The 22,021-nt window shown below is 51.7% G+C and overlaps 1 protein-coding gene and 1 long non-coding RNA gene across 5 annotated transcripts in view; one reads left to right on the forward strand and one right to left on the reverse strand.

Annotated features, from left to right (window-relative positions):
- The first annotated feature begins 656 nt into the window (after nucleotides 1–656).
- Nucleotides 657–15,104, forward strand: ZNF517 (zinc finger protein 517). Its single transcript, XM_017883566.1, is given in 6 exon segments — nucleotides 657–1,874; nucleotides 4,421–4,483; nucleotides 5,169–5,295; nucleotides 5,636–5,749; nucleotides 13,371–13,520; nucleotides 13,523–15,104. Coding segments are annotated over 6 exon segments (1,611 nt in total). The 5' UTR covers nucleotides 657–1,757; the 3' UTR covers nucleotides 14,563–15,104.
- A 1,024-nt stretch (nucleotides 15,105–16,128) lies between these two features.
- Nucleotides 16,129–22,021, reverse strand: part of LOC108536624 (uncharacterized) — a 14,767-nt gene continuing 8,874 nt past the window's right edge. For 2 of the 4 annotated variants that reach the window (XR_001887567.1, XR_001887568.1), the window contains exon 3: nucleotides 16,129–17,798. This is a non-coding gene — a long non-coding RNA (uncharacterized LOC108536624). Of the gene's footprint in view, nucleotides 17,799–19,646; nucleotides 19,687–22,021 lie in introns of those variants that run through there. The other 2 variants (XR_001887570.1, XR_001887569.1) reach the window with 2 other exon arrangements.

Below are 22,021 nucleotides of genomic sequence, written 5' to 3' on the forward strand. Positions count from 1 at the left end.
GGGAGGCCGAGGCGGCGGGTCACCTGAGATCAGGAGTTCGAGATCAGCCTGGGCAACATGGTGAAAGCCCGTCTCTGCTAAAACTACAAAAATTAGCCGGGCGTGGTTGGAGGGCGCCTGTAGTCCCAGCTACTCGGGAGGCTGAGGCAGAATGGCGTGAACCTGGGAGGCGGAGGTTGCAGTGAGCCGACATCACGCCACTGCACTCCAGCCTGGGCAACGAGAGCGAGACTCAGGCTCAAAAAAAAAAAAAAAAGAAAAAAAAAGTCATACTAAACAATGCCATAAATTTATATAAGAGACAGACCCCGGCCCGATGCCCCAGCTCCGCCGTTCCTGCGGGGCCAGGAATCGATTCCGCGCCGTGCTCCCCAACCCTCGCAGGCCATCCGGAGGCAGGGAGTGGGCGCAAGGGCTGAACGTTCGCCGCCTCCGATCCCGGGGGAAACGGGGCGCTGAGAACGTCGACGCTCTTCCGCGCCCCTGGGGCGTGGGACTGATACCCGGTCTCGCCAGGAACCCCCGAGGAGCGCCCCTCGCTGCGGCCCTGGCGAGCGCCATCGAGGTGCGCGGTCCTCCAGGCCTCCCAGAGCGGCGCAGCGGCCGTTTCCGGGGGCGGGGCAGGAACCGGGGCCTGAGCGCCGGGCGCCCTGCGCTCCTCCCCGCGCGGTCCCGGCGGCCCAGGGTGAGTCGGCCCCGGCCGCGAGGCGGGGACTGGGAGGGGCGCGTTCCTCGAAGCCCGACCCAGTGGAGGCTGCAGCCCCCGGAGCTCGACAGGGAGCGGACCCGCAGCCGGCACTGCCGCCTCCGCTCGCCTTGAGTCCGTAACCCTCCTCTGGGCGAAGGGCCCTGCGCCCCGGTCCATGCTGGCTGTGGTCGGGGGCGTGCGGCCGGACCCCAGAGACCCGCTCCACCTAGGCGGACGGCTGCGCAGAGATGAGGCTGCAGGCGGGGAGGCCTGGCGAGGTGGGGCTGCTCCGGGAAGAACCAGGCTCTGCCCCTCTCATCCGCCCGATGGCGGGCTCTTCCCCGCAGCCTCGCTCCCCGGCGGAAGCCGTTTCCCGCAGCTTTCATTCACCCTGCGCAGAGGCTGAGGCAGGAGAATGGCGTGAACCCGGGAGGCGGAGCTTGTAGTGAGCCAAGATCGCACCGCTGCACTCCAGCCTGGGCGACAGAGGGATACTCCTTCTCAAAACAACAGCGACACTAAGAGTTAACATTTGAACTGAAACCTGCTGGCCGAGAGAAGCAGCCACAGATCCCTGAGGAGAAACTCCCAGGCGGGGGAACAGAGAGAAGGCTGGCATGGCTGCGGCGTAGTGAGCAGGGTGCCCCAGGTTCCCGAGGAACAGGGCTTATTCTGTGTAAGGAAGGAGGTGACCCCTCCTAGTCTTCTAGACCCCAGTTAAATGTTACTTCCCCCAGTAACATTTCTTGATGGTCCTCCTTCTAAATTAGTACCCTCCTCCCCTTGACATTTTCTCTCTCAGCACTCTCAGCAATAGTTTGATCTGTTGTCATCATATCATTGCTCAATTATTTTTAGCCCAGTGCTGTTTAATCTGATTGAAGGTTTATTTCCTAATTCCAAAGATAGAGTTAAAAGCAGGTTTTTTCCCCTCTAACCAGGTAGCCCCTCCCTGAGTACATGCATTCCCTAGACATGAGCAAACAAAAAGCAGCAGTGGTAACTTACTCTCCTAGTCCAAGTCCAACCGTAGTCCGGGGTTGCAGTTCTTACCAGAGTGGAGCGTGGTATGTGGGTATGTGTTGAGGGATCAGGGGATCGAGTCTTCTGGCAGCCTCATACCCTGAGATACTCTGGTGGCCTTGTTGGGGTGAGGACAACACGTGTGACCATCGCAGTGGCCCAGGTGGGTCCTGCCACAGACTGCCCTGGACAGACAGTGAGTGGGGCTGTGTGTGGTCCTGCTCTTCCGCAATCAGTCTGCTATCGGTCTGCGCACTCTGTGCAGGGGTGATTCACGAATCTGTCTGATCTACTCCCATCACCCTTCGTACCCTAACATGTCAAAAGGACTCTGCTGTCAAATGTCACTTCACAGCATTGTGATCAAGCGGCCGTCCTGCTTCTAAACGTGCGCTTTATTGATTTTTATTTATTTTGAGAGAGTGCCTCACTCTGTCGCCCAGGCTGGAGTGCAGTGGGGCAAACTTGGCTCACTGCAACCTCTGTCTTCTGGGTTCAAGCAGTTCTTGTGCCTCAGCCTCCCAAGCAGCTGGGATTACAGGCGTGTGCCAGCACACCCGGCTAATTTTTGTATTTTTAGTAGATAAGGGTTTCACCATGTTGGCCAGGCTGGTCTCGAACTCCTGACTTCAAATGATCTGCCCTCATCGGCCTCCTACAGTGTTGGAATTACAGGCATGAGCCACCGCCCCCGGCCTCTGAACACACGCTTTTTGTTAACTGATGCCTAGTGGGAAACATCTCTTTACAAAGTGGCAGCTACTTAGAGCTCCAGCTCTACAGAAAAGGATAGCCCCGGAAACCTTCACCCAAACACAAGAGCTCAAGTGTTTGTTGAAGGGAAGAGTGAGGAGACCAGGGCATCATGCCTGCTCTGTATACGTCTGCTTAGAGCAAAATTATTGTTTTGTTTTGTTTGAGACAGGGTCTTGCTCTGTCGCCCAGGCTGGAATTGGTGGCATGATCTCGGTTCACTGCAGCGTCTGTCTCCTGGGCTTAAGGGATCCTGCCAGGATGACCAAGGTTGCAGCATTGCATTCTGGCCTGAGCAACAAGAGCGAGACGTCACCCAGGCTGGAGTGCAGTGGCGCTATTTTGGCTCACTGCAATCTCTGCCTCCCAGGTTCACCCCATTCTCCTGCCTCAGCCTCCCAAGTAGCTGGGACTACAGGCGCCTGCCACCACTCCTGGCTAATTTTTTGTATTTTTAGTGGACGTGGGGTTTCACCATATTAGCCAGGATGGTCTCGATCTCCACCGCGCCTGGCCAAAAAAAGTCTTAAATTGGAAAAATAGAGGCCGGGTGTGGTGGCTCACACCTGTAATCCCAGTGCTTTGGGAGACCGAGGCAAGAGGATCACTTGGGTCCAGGAGTTCAAGACCAGCCTGGGCAACATAGTGAGACCTCATCAATAATAAAAATTTTTTTGGCAGGGCGTGGTGGCTCACGCCTGTAATCCTAGCACTTTGGGAGGCCAAGGCGGGTGGACCACGAGGTCAGGAGATCGAGACCATCCTGGCTAACACGGTGAAACCCCGTCTCTACTAAAAATACAAAAAATTAGCCGGGTTTGGTGGTGCACGCCTGTAGTCCCAGCTACTTGGAGGCTGAGGCAGGAGAGTGGCGTGAACCCGGGAGGTGGAGCTTGCAGTGAGCTGAGATCGCGCCACTGCACTCCAGCCTGGGCAACAAAGTAAGACTCCGTCTCAAAAAAAAAAAAATTTTTTTTTAAATTAGTTGGGTGTGGTAGCATTCTCCTGTAGTTCCAGCTACTCAGGAGGCTGAGGTGGGAGGATTGCTTGAGCCCAGGAGGTTGAGGCTGCAGTGATCATACCACTCTACTCCAGCCTGTGCCACACAGCAAGACCCTGTCTCAAAAAAAGAAAAGAAAAATAGAAAAACAGGAACCACTCGTCATTCTATGACCCAGAGAGAACTAGGGTTTTATGCTACCAGTTTTAGTTTTCTGCTTACGGTCTGCTTGTTTCATGTAGTAAAATGCAAGAATGTTTTCTGATGTTCCCACACATGGTTTTATTGGTTGTAGAGTCACCCATTGTTCATTTCCTAATGAACAATGTTGCCCAGGCCGGAGTGCAATGGTGCAACCTTGGCCACCCTGGGAGGATCCCTTAAGCCCAGGAGGCAGAGGTTGAGGTGAACCGAGATCATGCCATCATACTCCAGCCTGGGCGACAGAGCGAGACCCTGTCTCAAATAAAACAATAATTTTGCTCTAACCAGTCATGCTTTGTTCATTTCATAAATCCCTTCTGAGCATACGCTGTGTGCCAAGCCCTTTGTCAGGCCCTTGGGGTACAGCCCAGAGGTCTTATCTAATTAGGGAAGGCAGATAAGGAGCAAGGGCGTTAACTTGTCTTATGTCAGGTGGCATAGTGCTATGGAAAAAAACAAAGCAAGGAGCGAGGATAAGGAATTCCCAGGCGGGAGGGGAGGTGGCAGTCGCAGAAGGCCTCTCAGCAAGGTGACAGCCAGCAAACATTGGAGGGAGTGGGTGTTCCAGTGGAGAAGCTTGGGTGCAGCTGCTCCTTGGGACGTGAAGGAGGTGGCTGATGTGATTGCCCCAGCACTTTACCCTCTCCTGCTCCCTTCTGGATCTGGAGGGGCCTTTTGGGGGGCTGGAGAGCCTTAGGCCTGGGCTCCTTCCACTCATGGCTCTATGTTCTCCCGGAATTCACTGCCTCTAGCACCTGCTCCTCCTCAGAGGGTACCCTGGAATGACGATGGCACTCCCGATGCCTGGACCCCAGGTGAGCACCCGCTGAGCCTGTCCACTGCCCCAGGAGACTGCTTCGCCCCTAGCCTCAGCTTTTCAGCCCTGAGAACCTTCCGGGGAGCCTCACACCCATCCACATCACCAGATGGAGTCTGCAAGCCGAGGACCACCTCCTTGCTCTGTGGCCAGGCCGCACACGTGGCTCTGCCAAATCCTTCCAGCCTTTGGGCAGAAGTGGGCTTCCTGGGGCCTCCTATGGCCCCTGAGCTTCTGTGATCAGCCATTGAGGGCAGGGTCCCTGTCCTTCCCCAGTGCCCGACTCCTTCCTGGTGTGAATGGTCAGCCATCCTCCCTCTACTGATGCTGACTCACTGCCGGTGTTGGAAATGGAGACGCAGAGGGTGGGGACGCAGTGCTGGTGCTCCTTCCCCAAATCCCTGATGGTCTGTGGAGAGGGTGAGGCCAAGGTTGGGACCCCCTTCCTGGTAAATCTTTCTCCCTCCCCCGAGTTCAGTTTTTCCCTCTTCCTCTCTGGGGCTTGTGCTGAGAATGAGGCTGCTCACTCGGGGAGTGTTGGGCTGCCCTGACTCTGCTGGGCCCTGTGGATGCAGCGATGAGCAGCAGGGAGAGAGGCCTCTAGCAGATCACGCAAATGTTTCTCATCTGCTGGGTTCTCACCGAGCTCTTGACTGCCTGGATAGCAGAGTATGTGGTTGCAGGAGGCTGTTGTGTTCGAGGATGTGGCTGTGTACTTCACGAGGATAGAATGGAGTTGCCTGGCCCCCGACCAGCAAGCCCTCTACAGGGACGTGATGCTGGAGAACTATGGGAACCTGGCCTCGCTAGGTGAGGGCTTCTGCCTTTGGTCCTGGGGCCGGGAGGTGTGTCTGTGTTAGCTTCAAAGGGAAGTTGTTTCCATTCCAGATTCAAGGTCCGAAACATTTTTGAGGGGAAACTGGAGGCTCCCCGAGGAGCCCCTCTCTGCTTCCTGTTGGGCAGCCACTGCCAGCATCAGCCTGCCTGAGGCTTCTCTCCTGGGGCAGGCCCCCCATCTCCCCTTGGCCACCTAGCTGCCCCTCCTGGGACAGTGAGTGTTCCTGACCCACTGCAAGCACTCCAGCCAGGCACCCGGGCATCCCTCCTCCCTCCTGTACTGATACATTCTGCTTTCCTTCTCTGAACTTAGGCTTTCTTGTTGCCAAACCAGCACTGATCTCCCTCTTGGAGCAAGGAGAGGAGCCGGGGGCCTTGATTCTGCAGGTGGCTGAACAGAGCGTGGCCAAAGTCAGCCCGTGCACAGGTGAGTACAAAGCACTGGAAGGCCTGGGCGGCTGCCACTGCAGGGCGTGTCGTGTGCTGTCAGTGTGGCCTGGCCCCACCGCAGGGCGTGTCGTGTGCTGCCAGTGTGGCCTGGCCCCACCGCAGGGCGTGTCCTGTGCTGCCAGTGTGGCCTGGCCTCACTGTAGGGCATGTCGTGTGCTGCCAGTGTGGCCTGGCCCCGCCCCACCGCACGGCGTGTCCTGTGCTGCCAATGTGGCCTCCGTGCAGTTCTGTGCAGGTCCCTTCTCCCGCAGTAGGAGGTGTGTGTGTTTAGCTCCTCACAGCACGGTCAGAGTTCCTACTAACTGCCTTGCTTGTAGGTCTAAGGTCAAAACTAACTTATGCAGGAAGACCCAAGTGCATGAATTTTCCATTTTGGTGTCCCCAAGGTGTCAGAGGCCGGGTCTGTGCACCTCTACCCTTGGGTTGTATAGGGACCAGCCCTACAAGGTCTGTGGGTTTTTCTTCTCGTGTGTGGAGAGGAGAGATCGTAGAAATAAACACACAAGACAAAAGAGATAGAAGAAATATCTAAGGTTAAGTTATCATCCCAGGCTTTTAAATGCCTCAAGACCTTTTCCCAGCTATGTTGATCTTTATTATAAGCATAAGGCGTTATGCAGTCATCAGAAGTATTCTAGTCATACTGTAATTGCATACGGTGTTCCAAATTCATAACTCTATCTCCCAGCCAGATTACACTCTGGCGGAGATCATTAATTTGATTAGCTAATTTCTGATCAACTTGAGTCTGAGAATTCCAAAGTCTGGAGGAGATTTTCTGCCATGCTTCAACATATTGAGCGGTTTAAACAGAATTGTGGATTGCAACTCCAGCGGTTACGGCTGTTGCAGTAACCGCAGTTAGACCTGCAATGACTGCAATAAGAGTTAAAATGAATCTCTTAGTTCTTTTGAGGATACCTTTAAGATCTTCATTGACTGTGAATAGAGGGGGAAGACTCCCATGGACGATGTAAAGAAACTGGTATGCCTACCCCCTCCCTAGCCCTCACCAAGAGAATACTTGTTGTGAGATTAAAAGTAGCATCAATGGACATGAACAGCTTACAGTTATCACATTCTATAGTGTGTGTATTGGGAATGATAATTACATTTCCAACCAACAGCATATAAGGGGGTTTGACAGCTCTTGATAGGCATCACCTGTTCAGACATCAAGGTGATGTTGAATATGGGTGTCTTGGTATTAGTAGGAGAGAGTTGATAAGTAGCGTTCCATATCCTTATTCCTGTCATGGCTGCAGCTAATTTCCATAATTCAGGATGTTCTGGGGTAACAATTGGATGAATCATTTTTGGTCTAGGAGGAACAATGCCTGTGTCCATCCATTTAAATGGGTAAGGAGACACCCATTCCTTCAACCTGTATGACTGCCATTTGTCCTCTACATAATCTAACAAACTCCGAGCAGGTCATATTTTGGCCGGAGCAATTCCGCCAAGAATGCCCTCTTGGAACCCAGTCAGTAACAACACCTGTAGCTAGAGTTTGGAACACTATGACCTTTGGAGCATTACAATCATTCCATACAATTGAATTTACTAAAAACGGTCCCTTTGTAGGTTCCTTGGAGCAGTCTGGCAGTCCTTTTGTGGAATTATCTTTTGTGGTAACAGGAACCCTCCATTCCTCATGTGGATTAAGTTGAACAGTCGTAAGTTGAAAAGAATTGGTACTGAGCATATTATGTACTTAATAAGAATCATTACTAAAGGACAATATGGTCCACATCCAGTTCTGATAAGAAGAAGCTAAACAGCCAGGCGACATTGCAATGCACAGTGGTGGATGTTTGTAGCCAATTGACAAATTAAACCTTCTTCTGGTTGAGTTGGAAACCTGTCATCATTAGGAACCGGCATGAATGCACTATCATGAGTGGAAACTTCCACTGAGGCGTCCACCCAGGAGACAGACTGAATTAAAGGGGGAAAAGGAACATATGCCCAATAGGTAGACTTTTCAGGTGTCCCAGCTGCTGGCGTACTCACCACTGCACTGACCGCTGTAAAGGCAGCCGGAATTATATTTCCCATCGTCGTTGGAATTCCTTTTTCTTGTAGTAATGTTTGTGTTTGATGTGATAAGACGTTTATTTGACGCCATGTTGGTGGAGTTGAACGACTGGTGGTGTAGGTCACATGGCGAGATTTTGTCGTAATGTAGAGGTCATGAAGTTTAAGTGTCAGGCGGGGAACCTTGCCCTTCCATTTGTGAGGAGTCTTTGCCTTTTGTTTCTGAGAGCGTTTCATATTTGAAATTTTGGTGCAATTTCAGTTGCCGGGAGGGAACCCACACGGGTTGTTGTCTTTCTTCTGGGGAAACGCAAGCAAAACCCCTGCCCCATGTTACCACGGTGCCTAATTCCCATTTGTTAGTTTTTGCATCCTTCCACCGTACCTGCTTTCCTTTTTGTGGATCAAATTTATTTCCAGTGAAATGTTCTCTGCTATAAAAGGTTGATTTCTTACTAGGTTTAAGAAATTTAGTGTAAAAAGAGCTAGATTTAGCTCAGCATGAGGGGTAGTGGCATCCCTCTTTGTCTTGTGTCCTGTTTTCGAAGTTGATCTTTGAGTGTTTTATTGGCTCCTTCCACCAAGGCCTGTCCTTGAGAGTTACAGGGGATGCCAGTTGTGTGAGTACTTGCCCATGTTTGAGTGAGCTTTTTAAACGCGGCACTACTGTAGCTGGGGCCGTTGTCAGTTTTCAGTTTCTTGGGACAGCCCATAACCGAGAAACATGAAAGCATAGTCGTTTAACATGAGATGTACTTTCCCCTGTGTGACAAGTGGCCCAGATAAAATGAGAAAATGTGTCAATAGTTACATATATAAAAGAAAGCTTGCCAAAAGCAGGATAATGAGTCACGTCCATTTGCCAGAGAGCATTCTGTGAAAGTCCTCTAGGGTTAACTCCTGAGGAAAGTGGCTGTAAAATTAACACTTGGCAAGTAGGACAGTGACGTGCAGTGGTTTTAGCTTATTTCCATGTGAGGGGGACTTTTTTTGGAGTCCCGCAGCATTGACATGAGTTAAAGCATGAAAATTTTCGGTGTCAGTGAAAACGGGAAGAACTAATATATCAGCTCAGGCATTTGCTGCCGAGAGGGGCCTGGGGAGGGGTGTGTGGGCCCGAATGTGAGTAATGTAGAAAGGAGAAGACCTTGCTCTGAGTACAGACTGAAACCTTTGGAAAAGAAAAAGTAGGGTATCATCAGGCCGAAATTTGATTAAGGCAGTTTCAATGTTGCCAGCAACATGTACTACATAGGCCCAATCAGAAACAATGTTAACTGGTTCAGGGAAATCTTCAAGGACAGCCATGACAGAGATCAGCTCAGCTGGTTGTGCTGAACTAGCGAACAGTTCTCTTGGCCCTGTATGTGCTGCTCGGCCATTACAGGAAGCATCAGTAAAAACAGTGACCACTTCGGCTAGTGGGGTGTTTCTAGTCATGTGAGGTAAGATCCAAGAAGTGAGTTTAAAGAACTGGAATAGTTTTACATTAGGATAATGATTATCAGTTATACCCAGGAAACCTGCCAAATGGACTTGCCAAGCAAGGCAGATTGCAAAAGCCTGTTGGACTTGTAATCGGGTGAGGGGAATGATGATTTTTTGGGGCTTAATACCCTTGTCTTGTAGCTGCATTCCTAAATAGTGATAAGAAGTAGTCTGGATTTTTGAGGGGGGGGCAGGTAATAACCAAACAGGCTGGTGTGCTTGTTGTACCGCAGAAAAACAAGATATTAACATGGGGCGTGAAGGTGCCATGAGATCAGCCGCCTGCTGGGCAAGATCGGTGGCCTGTGGCTGATTTTATGCTGCAGGTACAGCAGGTATTGGAGGCTGGAAAATTACAGGAAATTGCCAGGCTTTGGGATCCCCACATTCTCTTGCCTGTGGTATAGCCCTCATGAGAGGAGGGTCATTTCGAGGAATGTATGTAACTTGTTGCTTGTGAGCGGCAAGGGTAGTTGTGGCAACCACAGTAGCGACCTGACCAGAAGCAGAAAAGAGGTTGGAATTTTGAATGGAGAAAGAGTTGAGAACCTGTAAACCAGGATGAGATGAGATTACTGCTGAGCCGGTCTTTCGTGGGCCTGAAATCCAGGCTGCCGCGGCAGCTGCGGACCAGGCTTCAAGGGAACCTGAGGCTTCTTCAAGGGAGCCCTATTTGTCGAAAGAGACCCAGCCTTCAAGACAGCCTGATTTTCTTTCTTTCTTTTCTTTTCTTTTGAGATGGAGTCTCGGTCCGTCGCCCAGGCTGGAGTGCAGTGGCCGGATCTCAGCTCACTGCAAGCTCTGCCTCCCAGGTTCACGCCATTCTCCTGCCTCAGCCTCACGAGTAGCTGGGACTACAGCCCCCCGCCACCATGCCCAGCTAATTTTTGTATTTTTAGTAGAGACGGGGTTTCACTATGTTAGTCAGGATGGTCTCGAACTCCTAACCTCGCGATCCACCCGCCTTGGCCTTCCAAAGTGCTGGGATTACAGGCGTGAGGCACCGCGCCTGGCCTTTTTTTTTTTTTTTTTTGAGACGGAGTCTCGCTGTGTCGCCCAGGCTGGAGTGCAGTGGCCGGATCTCAGCTCACTGCAAGCTCCGCCTCCCAGGTTCACGCCATTCTCCTGCCTCAGCCTCATGAGTTGCTGGGACTACAGGCACCTGCCAGCACTCCTGGCTAATTTTTTTGTATTTTTAGTAGAGATGGGGTTTCACTGTGTTAGCCAGGATGGTCTCGGTCTCCTGACCTCATGATCCACCCGCCTCGGCCTCCCGAAGTGCTGGGATTACAGGCGTGGGCCTCCGTACCTGGCCAAGGGAGCCTGACTTTCTGAGAGAGAATCAGGCTTCAAGGGAACCTGTGGCTCCAAGGGAGCCCAATTTGTGGAAAGAGAAATAGGCGGGAGAAATGGAAAACTAGGCTGTGGAGGGATAGGGTTGAGGGCCTCATTTCCGGGCCAAACAGGCAGAAGGTTGAGAGCCCTACAGCAGGGCTGAACAGAGACAGGGTTGCGATAATACAGGAGGGTTTTATAAAGTTTAAATAAGCCAAGTACTTAGTATTGGCCTGTCCCATGGTGTCCCCGAAATACTTTGAGTGCTCAAGTTGACCACCAAGCTTATTGACCACAATCCTCAGGAATCTGTCATCGGAGTCCTCTGCTGAGTCCCACGCTCGAGGCGCAACTTCACACAGAAAGGGAGAGCCCCATGTTGGAGCCAGATGTAGGGTCCAGCCCTACAGGGTCTGTGGGTTTTTCTCCTCATATGTGGAGATGAGAAATCGTAGAAATAAAGACACAAGACAAAGAGATAGAAGAAAAGACAGCTGGGCCCGGGGGACCATGACCACCAAGATGTGGAGACTGGTAGTGGCCCCGGATGCCAGGCTGTGCTGTTATTTATTGGATACAAGGCAAAAGGCACAGGGTAAGGAGTGTGAGTCATCTCCAGTGATTGATAAGGTCATGTGAGTCACGTGTCCACCAGGCAGGGGACCCTTCCCTGTTTGGCAGCCGAGGCAGAGAGAGAGAGGACAGCTTACACCTTTATTTCTTCTATGCAATTTAATGACTCTTAGTACGTTCACTAATTATACTACTGCTATCTAGAAGGCAGAGCCAGGTGTGCAGGGCGGAACGTGAAAGTGGACCAGGAGCGTGACTGGTGAAGCACAGCATCACAGGGAGACGGTGAGGCCTCCAGAGGCTGCGGGCGGGTGTGACTGATGTCAGGCCTTCCACAAGAGGTGGTGGGGCAGAGTCTTCTCTAACTCCCCAGGGGAGAGGGAGACTCCCTTTCCCGTCTGCTAAGTAACTAACGGGCGCCTTTCCAGGCACTGGGGCTACCGCTAGACCAAGGAGCCCTCTAGTGGCCCTGTCCGGGCATGACAGAGGGCCCACACTTGGCTTCTGGTCACTGCTCACTGTGTCCCTTCAGCTCCTATCTCTGTATGGCCTGGTTTTTCCTAGGTTATAATTGTGGAACAGAGATGATGATGATGATGATGATGATTTTTTTTTTTTTTGAGACAGAGTCTTGCACTTTGGCCCAGGCTGGAGTGCAGTGGTGTGGTATCGGCTCACTGCAAGCTCTGCCTCCTGGGTTCACACCATTCTCCTGCCTTAGCCTCCTGAGTAGCTGGGACTACAGGTGCCCGCCACCACACCCGGCTAATTTTTTTTTTTTTTGTATTATTAGTAGAGACAGCGTTTCACCGTGTTAGCCAGGATGGTCTCGATCTCCTGACCTTGTGATCCGCCCGCCTTGGCCTCCCAAAGTGCTGGGATTACAGGCGTGAGCCACCGCGCCCGGCCAGAACAGAGATTATTATAATGTTAGAATAAAGAGTAATGCTACAAACTGATGACTAATAATATTCATATATCATATTTATAATCTGTTTCTAGTATAACTATTCTTATTATATATATTTTCTTTATTATACTGGAACAGCTTGTGCCCTTGGTCTCTTGCCTCGGCATCTGAGAGGCTTGCCGCCCACAGGTTGCTTTGGTTTTCCTGGTTCCCCATGGCCCGTGTGCCAGGGACTGAGCTCAGGGCAGTGGAGGCTGCAGAAAGAACCCTGAGCCGGGGAGGAGGCCCCCAGTCCCGGAGGTCTGTGCAGGCACCTGCTTTACGCACCTGCCCAGACATGTTTGCTGAGTGAATGAACTGTGGGTGAACTCTGAAGGAGAGAGGAGTAAAGAACGTGGCTGTGGAGTGAGGTGCAACCTGCACCTCATGCCTGGCCTGTCTTCCCTGCCAGACCTTGGGCTTCTCCTATGGGCTCTCCATGAGCCAGCCTCCCACAGTGCTGGAGCCATTATTAGCCTTTTTGTTCCCTTCTCACCCGAACCCTCATTTTATTTTTATTATTATTATTTTTTTGAGACGGAGTTTTGCTCTTGTCGCCCAGGCTGGAGTGCAGTGGTGCGGTCTTGGCTCACTGCAACCTCCACCTCCCGGGTTCAAACTATTCTCCTGCCTCAGCCTCCTGAATAGCTGGGATTACAGGCACCCGCCACTGCACCCAGCTAATTTTCGTATTTTTAGTATAGATGGGGTTTCACTCTGTTGGCCAGGCTGGTTTCGAACTCCTGACCTCAGGTGATCAGCCCACCTCGGCCTCCCAAAGTGCTGAGGTTAGAGGTGTGAGCCACCACGCCTGGCCTGAAACCCTGATTTTAAAACCTCTGGCAATAATTTCTCAAACCTCCCTGAACATCTAACAAAGACTCTGTCTTCACTTGATTGTGTTATCGTGTCACAGTGTACATGTTTACTGAATCATGTTGTACACAAAAAATATATACAAGGTTTGTTTTGTTTTAAGACAGTCTCTTTGGCCCAGGCTGGAGTGCTGTGGCTTGATCTCGGCTCACTATAACCTCTGTATCCTGGGTTGAAGCAATTCTCCTGCGTCAGCCTCTTGTATACAAGTATTTGTCATTTATACTTCAGTAAAGCTGGGTGTTGGGGGAAGACTTGGGAATAAAAAGGTTCTTCCAACAATAAGTTCGTTTGAGTGTAGAGGCTGGATCATCCTTCCGTTTTCTGTTCCTTCTCTCAGATTCCAGGATGGAGGTCGGGGTCACGGAGTCTCCTCTCCAGAGAAAACTCTCCAGGCAGGCAGGACTGCCGGGCACCGTGTGGGGGTGCCTCCCCGGGGGGCACCCCGCGCCACCCCACCCACGTGGCAGTCCTGAGGACGGGTCAGATAAACTCCCCCCCCCCGGGCTTGGGAGCGCAGCGCCTCCCCAAGGGTTCTGCAGGAAGACCCGGGCCGGCCTGTGGGGAGCTCAGCCCCCCGCTACAGGTGCGTGTGCGGCAAGGCGTTCAGATACAACTCACTGCTGCTCAGGCACCAGGTCATCCACACTGGCGCCAAGCCCTTCCAGTGCACGGAGTGCGGGAAGGCCTTCAAGCAGAGCTCCATCCTGCTGCGGCACCAGCTGATCCACACGGAGGAGAAGCCGTTCCAGTGCGGCGAGTGCGGCAAGGCCTTCCGGCAGAGCACGCAGCTGGCTGCCCACCACCGCGTCCACACCCGCGAGCGGCCCTACGTGTGCAGCGAGTGCGGCAAGGCCTTCAGCCGCAGCTCCCGGCTGCTGCAGCACCAGAAGTTCCACACCGGGGAGAAGCCCTTCGCGTGCACCGAGTGCGGCAAGGCGTTCTGCCGCAGGTTCACCCTCAACGAGCACGGCCGTATCCACAGCGGGGAGCGGCCCTACCGGTGCCAGCGGTGTGGGCAGCGCTTCATCCGAGGGTCCTCGCTCCTGAAGCACCACCGGCTGCACGCCGAGGAGGGTCCCCAGGACGGCGGCACGGGGCAGGGCGCCTTGCTCAGAGCGGCGCAGAGGCCCCAGGTGGGGGACCCGCCCCACGAGTGCCCGGTGTGCGGGAAGCTGTTCCGACACAACTCTCTGCTGCTGCTGCACCTGCGCCTACACACGGGCGAGAAGCCTTTCGAGTGCGCGGAGTGCGGCAAGGCCTTCGGTCGCAAGTCCAACCTCACTCTGCACCAGAAGATCCACACCAAGGAGAAGCCCTTCGCGTGCACCGAGTGTGGCAAGGCCTTCCGCAGGAGCTACACGCTGAACGAGCACTACCGGCTGCACAGCGGCGAGAGGCCATACCGGTGCCGCGCCTGTGGGAGGGCCTGCAGCCGGCTGTCCACCCTCATCCAGCACCAGAAGGTGCACGGCCGCGAGCGCCAGGAGGACACGGAGGGCAGGCGGGCGCCCCCCTGGGCTTCCCGATGATGGGGATGACAGGCCAAGGATTCACGCGGGAGGCCCACCCAAGCCGGCGGGGCCCCAGCGCAGAAATTCAGAACCCCATGTCTTGAAGGTGCAGCAAAGTCTGAAGAAAGGGCCAGCTCCCACCAAGAGCTCAGCTGCTTGCTCTAGCCGGGCAGTGGGGAGGGAAAGGGCACCGGGCAGCCCGTGGTGTGGCCTCAGGAACTGCCACCAGCCGCCATTTCCTGGGACCTTCCAGAAATGTCCAGGAGCGGCAGTAGTGAGGGAGGGAGGGGCAGCTATGCTAAGTCCCCAAAGAGCAGGGCACGGGGGACACCATAGACGCATATGCAGCCTGGCACAGCCAGGCCTTAGCACCAGGCCCTGTGTGGCGGTGAATTTCAGGTGTTGTAAAGCCGACTCACAGGATAGAAGGTGCCTTAGCTGCCTGCCACCTCTCCTGCCTGTAATCCCATCACTTTGGGAGGCTGAGGCAGGAGGTTTGCTTAAGCCCAGGAGTTTGAGACCAGCCTGGGCAAGTTTGTGAAACTTCTCTACAAAAAATTTAAAAATCAGCCAGGTATTGTAGCTTGTGCCTACAGGCTGTGGTCCCAGCTACTCAGGAGGCTGAGGTGGGAGGATGGGTTGAGCCTGGGAAGTCAAGGCTGCAGTGAGCTATGATAGCACCATGGCACTCCATCCTGGGTGACGGAGTGACACCTTGTTTAAAAAAAAAAAAAGCCTAGATGACTGGTGGAGCTCTATCTATCTGTCTGTCAATCAATCAGTCAATCAATCATCTTATCTTTTTGAGACAGGATCTCTCTGCCAGCCAGCTTGGAGTGCAGTGGCACAGTTGTGGCTCACCGCAGCCTCGAGCTCCCAGGCTCGTTTCTCTCACCTTAGCCTCCTGAGTAGCTGGGACTAAGACACACCCACTGCATCTGGCAGCTGGCTAAGCATTGTTTCTGAGTGTGAGGATGTTTTCAGTGGACTCAGTGAAGATCTGCCCTGTGTGGGCAGGCACATCCACCTGGCTGGGGGCCCAGATGGAACACAAAGGGAGAAGAGAAGCATATTCTCTTTTCTGGAGGGAGACACCCATCTCCTGCCCTTGGACATCAGGACTCTAGGTTCTTTGGCCTTTGGACTCAGGCTTGCCACAGAGGCCTCCCAGGGCTCCTGGCCAGTCAGCCTCAGAATGAGAGTTACACCACTGGCTTCCTTGGTTCAACTGCCTTCTTACCTGGACTGAGCCTCACTAATGGCTTCTCTGGGTCTCCAGGTTGCAGACAGCCTATGGGAGGACTTCTCAGCCTCCGTAAGTGTGGGCCAGTTCCCCTAATAAAACCCCTCTCCTGGCCGGGCACTGTGGCCCCTGCCTATAATCCCAGCATTTTGGGAGGCAGAGGTAGGCGGATCACCTGAGGTCAGGAGTTTGAGACCAGCCTGGCCAACATGGTGAAACCCTGTCTCTACTAAAAATACAAAAATTAGCTGGGCATGGTGGTGGCTGCCTGTAATCCCAGCTGCTCGGAAGTCTGAGGCAGGAGAATCGCTTTAACCTGGGAGGTGGAAGTTGCAGTGAGCTGAGATTGAGCCACTGCACTCCAGCCTGGGTGACAGGGCAAGACTCTCTCTCAAAAAAATAAATAAAAATCCCCTCTCCTAAACTCTATTATTGGTTTTGTCTTTCTAGAGGACCCTAATACACTGCCCAGCAGAAGCCAGGAAGGAAGCCCTGCCAGCTCAGAAGGTGGGCAGGAGAGAAGGGTGTGGCCAGAGGGGGAGCCAATGGGGGTACTGCATCCTCTCGGCCCCACTGGGAATACCTTGTCACCCCTAACAGATGAAGAGAAGGTGAGGGGGGATTGAGTTACCTGCCCACTGGTGTGTCAAACTCCATGGTGGGGGTGGGAACATGCACACCTGGCCCCTCCAAGGCCCAGTGCTCCCTGGGCTGTGCACCCCACAGTCCATGCCAGGGGCTGCAGAAAGAGCCATGGGAAGCCTGGCCCTGGTAGGGCACCAAGATGGGGAGGGCTGGATCCACCCTCCAGAGAACAAGAACCCTGGGCAGTAGCCGGGACATGGTGGGGGAGGCTGAAGGGTTGTCCCTGAGCATCCCCAACATGGAGCTCAGATGTCTGGGCCATGGGTGGGAAAGCACGAAGGTCAGGGCCAGCCTGGGAAACCAAGAGCTGTGCCAAGATCTCTTTCACCTGGGGCAGCTGCTCACATGCCTGCCACTGGGTCCCATCGCCTGAGACTCCCAGCAGGTGCCTCTCTGAGTCTTTGTCCCGTGCTGGAAACCGGGATGTGCAGCACGAACCTTCATACCCACAGCACGGGCAGGAGGAGTAACACCTCCTATGGGGAGCCAGGGTTTCTGGTGTCTCCAGGTTTTTCAGGAGCCACCACGTTCCTCTCATCCAGACGTTGGCGCCCGAGGTGGAAGCAGGTGGTGGCACGCCCGGCCCAGCCGCAGGCCGAGTGCAGATCCTATGGCGAGTGTGGGATCCAGCCTGAAGCACAAGCCAGGTGCAGCCTGCCGGGTCGAGTGGGCAGGTACCTCTTAACAGCCTGGAGCCGTGAGGCCTTGGGCAGGGGCGTTGCCAGCATGGAGGTCTCCGGCTGGCAAAGTGGCCCGGAAAGAGTCCTGTGTCATAACCAGACTCACTTGTAACTTCTGTTGCTCTCCGTAGCTATTTCCAAAGCATCCAGGATAGGTTCATCTCAAGACATTCTAACTCATCTTGGACACAATCCATTTACTCTGGTGGACCCCGTTCACAGAAGCTGGAATCCCTGCTCACCTTCCCCAACCCCTTATTGCTGGGTCATGTTTACAAGTTTCTGTCTCTTTTTGTTCCCGGTCCCAGTACCAGCTCAGGTCCAATCAGCTTCTGAACCTCTATTGTGCAGCGCCTGAGACAAGGTGGGGGAGACAGGGACAGTAAAGCTCAGCCAGGTGCAGACTGCAGACTGGAAGCAAAGGCTGAGACAAGGTGGGAGAGACACAGTAAGCTCAGCGAGGTGCAGACTGCAGACGGGACGCAGAGGCAGGGCCACCCTCTTTCGGGGCATTTCTGGTCACTCCAGTCTGCTGGAAGGAGTCCGTGTCTCACCAGGAGACTCAGGCATGGACCTGGGCTGCCACTTTCTTTCTTCCTGTTACATGGATCTCTCTACCATGCCCCAGACCCAGCACCTCAGAGGCTTTCTCGAAGCTGCACTACAGAAGTTCTAGCCAGAGCAACCTGGTAAGAGAAAGACATAAAAGGGTATCCAAATGCGTCCTTCCAAATGAGGAAGCCCAATTGTCCCTGTTTGCATTCAACATGATCTTATGTATAGAAAACCCTAAAAGCTTTATCAAAACATTCTTAGAACAAACAAATTCAGTAAAGTTGCAGGATACAAAATTAACATACAAAACCCAGTAACATTTCTACATACCAACCACAAACTACCAAAAAAGAAACCAGGAAAGCAATTCCATTTACAATAGCAACAAAAAACAAAACTAGGAGTAAATTTAACCAGTGAGGCCGGGCGCGGTGGCTCACGCCTGTAATCCCAGCACTTTGGGAGGCTGAGGTGGCAGATCACGAGGTCAGGAGATTGAGACCATCCTGGCTAATACGGTGAAACCCCATCTCTACTAAAAAATACAAAAAATTAGCTGGGCCTGGTGACACGCACCTGTAATCCCAGCTACTTGGGAGGCTGAGGCAGGAGAATCGCTTGAACTTGGGAGTCAGTGGTTGCAGTGAGCTGAGATGGCACCGTTGCATTCCACCCCAGGCAACAGAGCAAGACTCTGTCTCAAAAAAAAAAAAAAAAAAAAAAAAAAAAAAAAAAAAAAAATCATCAACCAGTGAGGTTAAAGAGCTCTACAAGGAAAATTACAAAACACTGATGAAGGAAATTGAATAGATCACACACACACAAAATGGAAAGTCATCTCATGTTCATGGATTGGAATAATTAATTTGGTGAAAATGACAATATTATCAAAAGCAATTTACAGATTAAATACAATCCCCATCAAAATACCAATGACATTCTTCACAGCAATAGGGAAAAAAATCCTGAAATTCATATAAAATGACAGAAGATGCTGAACAGCCTAAATCAATCCTGAGCAAAAAGAACAAAGCTGAAGGCATCACACTACTTCAAAATATAGTACAAAGCTATAATAATCCAAACAGCATGGGCCAGGCACAGTGGCTCATACCTGTAATCCCGGAACTTTGGGAGGCCAAGGTGGGCAGCTCACATGAGGCCAGGAGTTCGAGACCAGCCTGGCCAACATAGCAAAACCCCATCTCTACTAAAAATACAAAAGTCAGCCTGGTGTAGTGGTGCACACCTGTAATCCCAGTTACTTGGGAGGATGTCTTGAACCTGGGGGCAGAGTTTACAGTGAGCCAAAGTCGTGCCACTGCACTCCAGCCTAGGGAACAGAGTGAGACCCTGTCTCAAAAAACAAAACAAAACCCAGCATGTTACTGATATAAAAACAGAAACATAGACCAATGGAACAAAATAGAGAACCTAGAAATAAGTCCATATATTTAGTCAACTGATTTTCAACAAAGGTGCTAAGAACATTCACTGGGGAAAGAGCGGTGAAGGGTGCTGGGAAAACTGGAAATACATTTTGAGGATATGCAGAAAAGTGAAACTACAACCATATGTGGTCCAGGTGCGGTGGCTCACGCCTGTAATCCCAGCACTTTGGGAGGCCGAGGCGGTTGGATCATTTGAGGTCAGGAGTTAAAGACCAGCCTGGCCAACATGGTGAAACCCGTCTCTACTAAAATACAAAAATTAGTTGGGTGTGGTGGCACACGCCTGTAACCCCAGTTACTAGGAAGGCTGAGACAGGAGAATCGCTTGAACCTTGGAGGCGGAGGTTGCAGTGAGCCAAGATTGCACCACCACACTCCACCCTGGGTGACAAAGCTAGACGCTATCTAAAACAAAAACAGGCTGGGCACAGTGGCTCACGCCTGTAATCCTAGCACTTTGGGAGGCTGAGGTGGGTGGATTACCTGAGGTCAGAATTGCTTGAACCTGGGTGGCAGAGGTTGCACTGAGCTGAAATTGCACACTACATTCCAGCCTGGGTGACAGAGACTGTTTCAAAAAAACAAACAAAAAAAACCAACAGGCATATGAAAAAAGTGTCAACAGCACTAATAAGAGAAATGTAAATCAAAACCACAATGAGCTATCATCTCATCCAGTTAAGATGATTATTAACAAAAAGACAACAGATGCTGGTGAGGATGTGGAGGAAGCAAGTACTCTGCTGGTGGAAATGTAAACTATATAGCCCCTATGGAAAACACTGGAGTTTTCTCAAAAAGCTAAAAATAGACCTACCGTGTGATCCAGCAATCCCACTGCTGGGCATATTTCCAAAAGAAAGGAAATCAGTATATCAAAGAGATATCTTTATGCTCATGTTTACTGTGGCACTATTCACAATAGCCAAGATAGGAATCAACATGTCCATCAGCATGTGAATAGATGAAGAAAATGAGGTACACTTACACAGTAGAGTACTATTCATCATAAAAGGAGGAAGTCCTAGGCTGGGTGCAGTGTCTCACGCCTGTAATCCCAGCACTTTGGGAGGCCGAGGTGGGCAGATCACCTGAGGTCAGGAGTTCGAGACCAGCCTCAACATGGAGAAACCCTGTCTCTACTAAAAATACAAAACTTAGCTGGGTGTGGTGGCAGGCGCCTGTAATTCCAGCTACTCGGCAGGTGGAGGCAGGAGGAGGCAGGAGAATTGCTTGAACCTGGGAGGCGGAGGTTGCAAAAAGAGCAAAACTCCGTCTCAAAAAAAAAAAAAAAAAGGAAATCCTGTCATTTGTAGCAACATGTTTGGAACTGGAGGTCATTATGTTAAGTGAAATAAGCCAGGTACAGAAGGCAAATACTGTACATTCTCACACATATATGGGAGTTAATAAAGTTGATCTTGGCCAGGCACGGTGTCTCATACCTGTAATCCCAGCACTTTGGAAGGCTGAGGCAGGCAGATCACCTGAAGTCAGGAGTTCCAGACCAGCGAAACCTCGTCTCTACCAAAAATATAAGAAATTAGCCGGGCGTGGTGACACATGCCTGTAATCCCAACTACGCCAGAGGCTGAGACAGGAGAATCGCTTGAACCCAGGAGGCAGAGGTTGCAATGAGCCAAGATCACGCCACTGCACTCCAGCCTGGGCGTCAGAGCAAGACTCTATTTCAAAAAAAAAAAAAAAGTTGGTCTAATGCAGGTAGACAGTAGAATGATGGTTACCAGAGGCTGGGAAGGATGAGGTGGGAGATGAATGTATGTTGATTAATGGGTACAAACATAAAGTTAGATGGAAGAAATATATTCCAGTGTTTGGTAGCACACTAGGGTGACGACAGTTGTATAATTTATCACATATTTAAAAAGAGCTAGAAGATTTGAAATGTTTCCAACACAAATAAATGATAAATGTTTGAGGTGATGGGTATCATAATCACCCTGATTTGATCATGGCACATTGTATTCATGTGTGAATATCAAAATACCACATATACCCCATATATGTGTACAATTATTACATATCCATCGATCAGCTTGTGGGGGGGGGCATTCTCACATCACACACTTCTCCTAACTATGGGGAGGCTGAGACCGGAGAATCCCCTAAGGCCAGGAGTTTGAGACCAGCCTGGCCACATGCATGTGTAAATATCAGAATATCACATGTGCCCTATACATATGTACAATTATTATCACCACAGGCAACATATTGAGACTTGTCTCTAAAAATAAAAAATCAAAAAATTAGCCAGGCATAGTGTCACCTGCCTGTAGTCCCAGCTACTTGAGAGGCTGAAGTAGGAGGACTGCTTGAGCCGGGGAGCTCAAGATTACAGTAAGCCATGATTGCACCAGACCACAGAGTGAGACCCCATCTCAGACAAAAACATACAAATCAAATTAAGTGGCCAGGCGTGGTGGTTCACGCCTGTAATCCCAGCATTTTGGGAGGCCAAGGTGGGCAGATCACGAGGTCAGGAGTTTGAGACCAGCCTGACCAACACGGTGAAACCCCGTTTCTATTAAAAATACAAAAATTAGCCATGGTGGTGGTGCCTGTAATCCCAGCTACTCAGGAGACTGAGGCAAGAGAATCGCTTGAACCCGGGAGGCAGAGGTTGCAGTGAGCTGAGATCATGCCAGCCTGGCCGACAGAGGGGGACTCTTTTTAAAAAAAAAAAAAAAAAAAAAAAGAAAAAAAATTGTCAGGCGCGGTGGCTCAAGCCTGTAATCCCAGCACTTTGGGAGGCCGAGACGGGCGGATCACGAAGTCAGGAGATTGAGACCATGCTGGCTAATACAGCGAAATCCCGTCTCTACTAAAAAATACAAAAAAAACTAGCTGGGCGACGAGGCGGGTGCCTGTAGTCCCAGCTACTC

Source organism: Rhinopithecus bieti, unplaced genomic scaffold (assembly GCF_001698545.2).
Source record: "Rhinopithecus bieti isolate Rb0 unplaced genomic scaffold, ASM169854v2 scaffold_13617, whole genome shotgun sequence".
Taxonomy (NCBI): domain Eukaryota; kingdom Metazoa; phylum Chordata; class Mammalia; order Primates; family Cercopithecidae; genus Rhinopithecus; species Rhinopithecus bieti.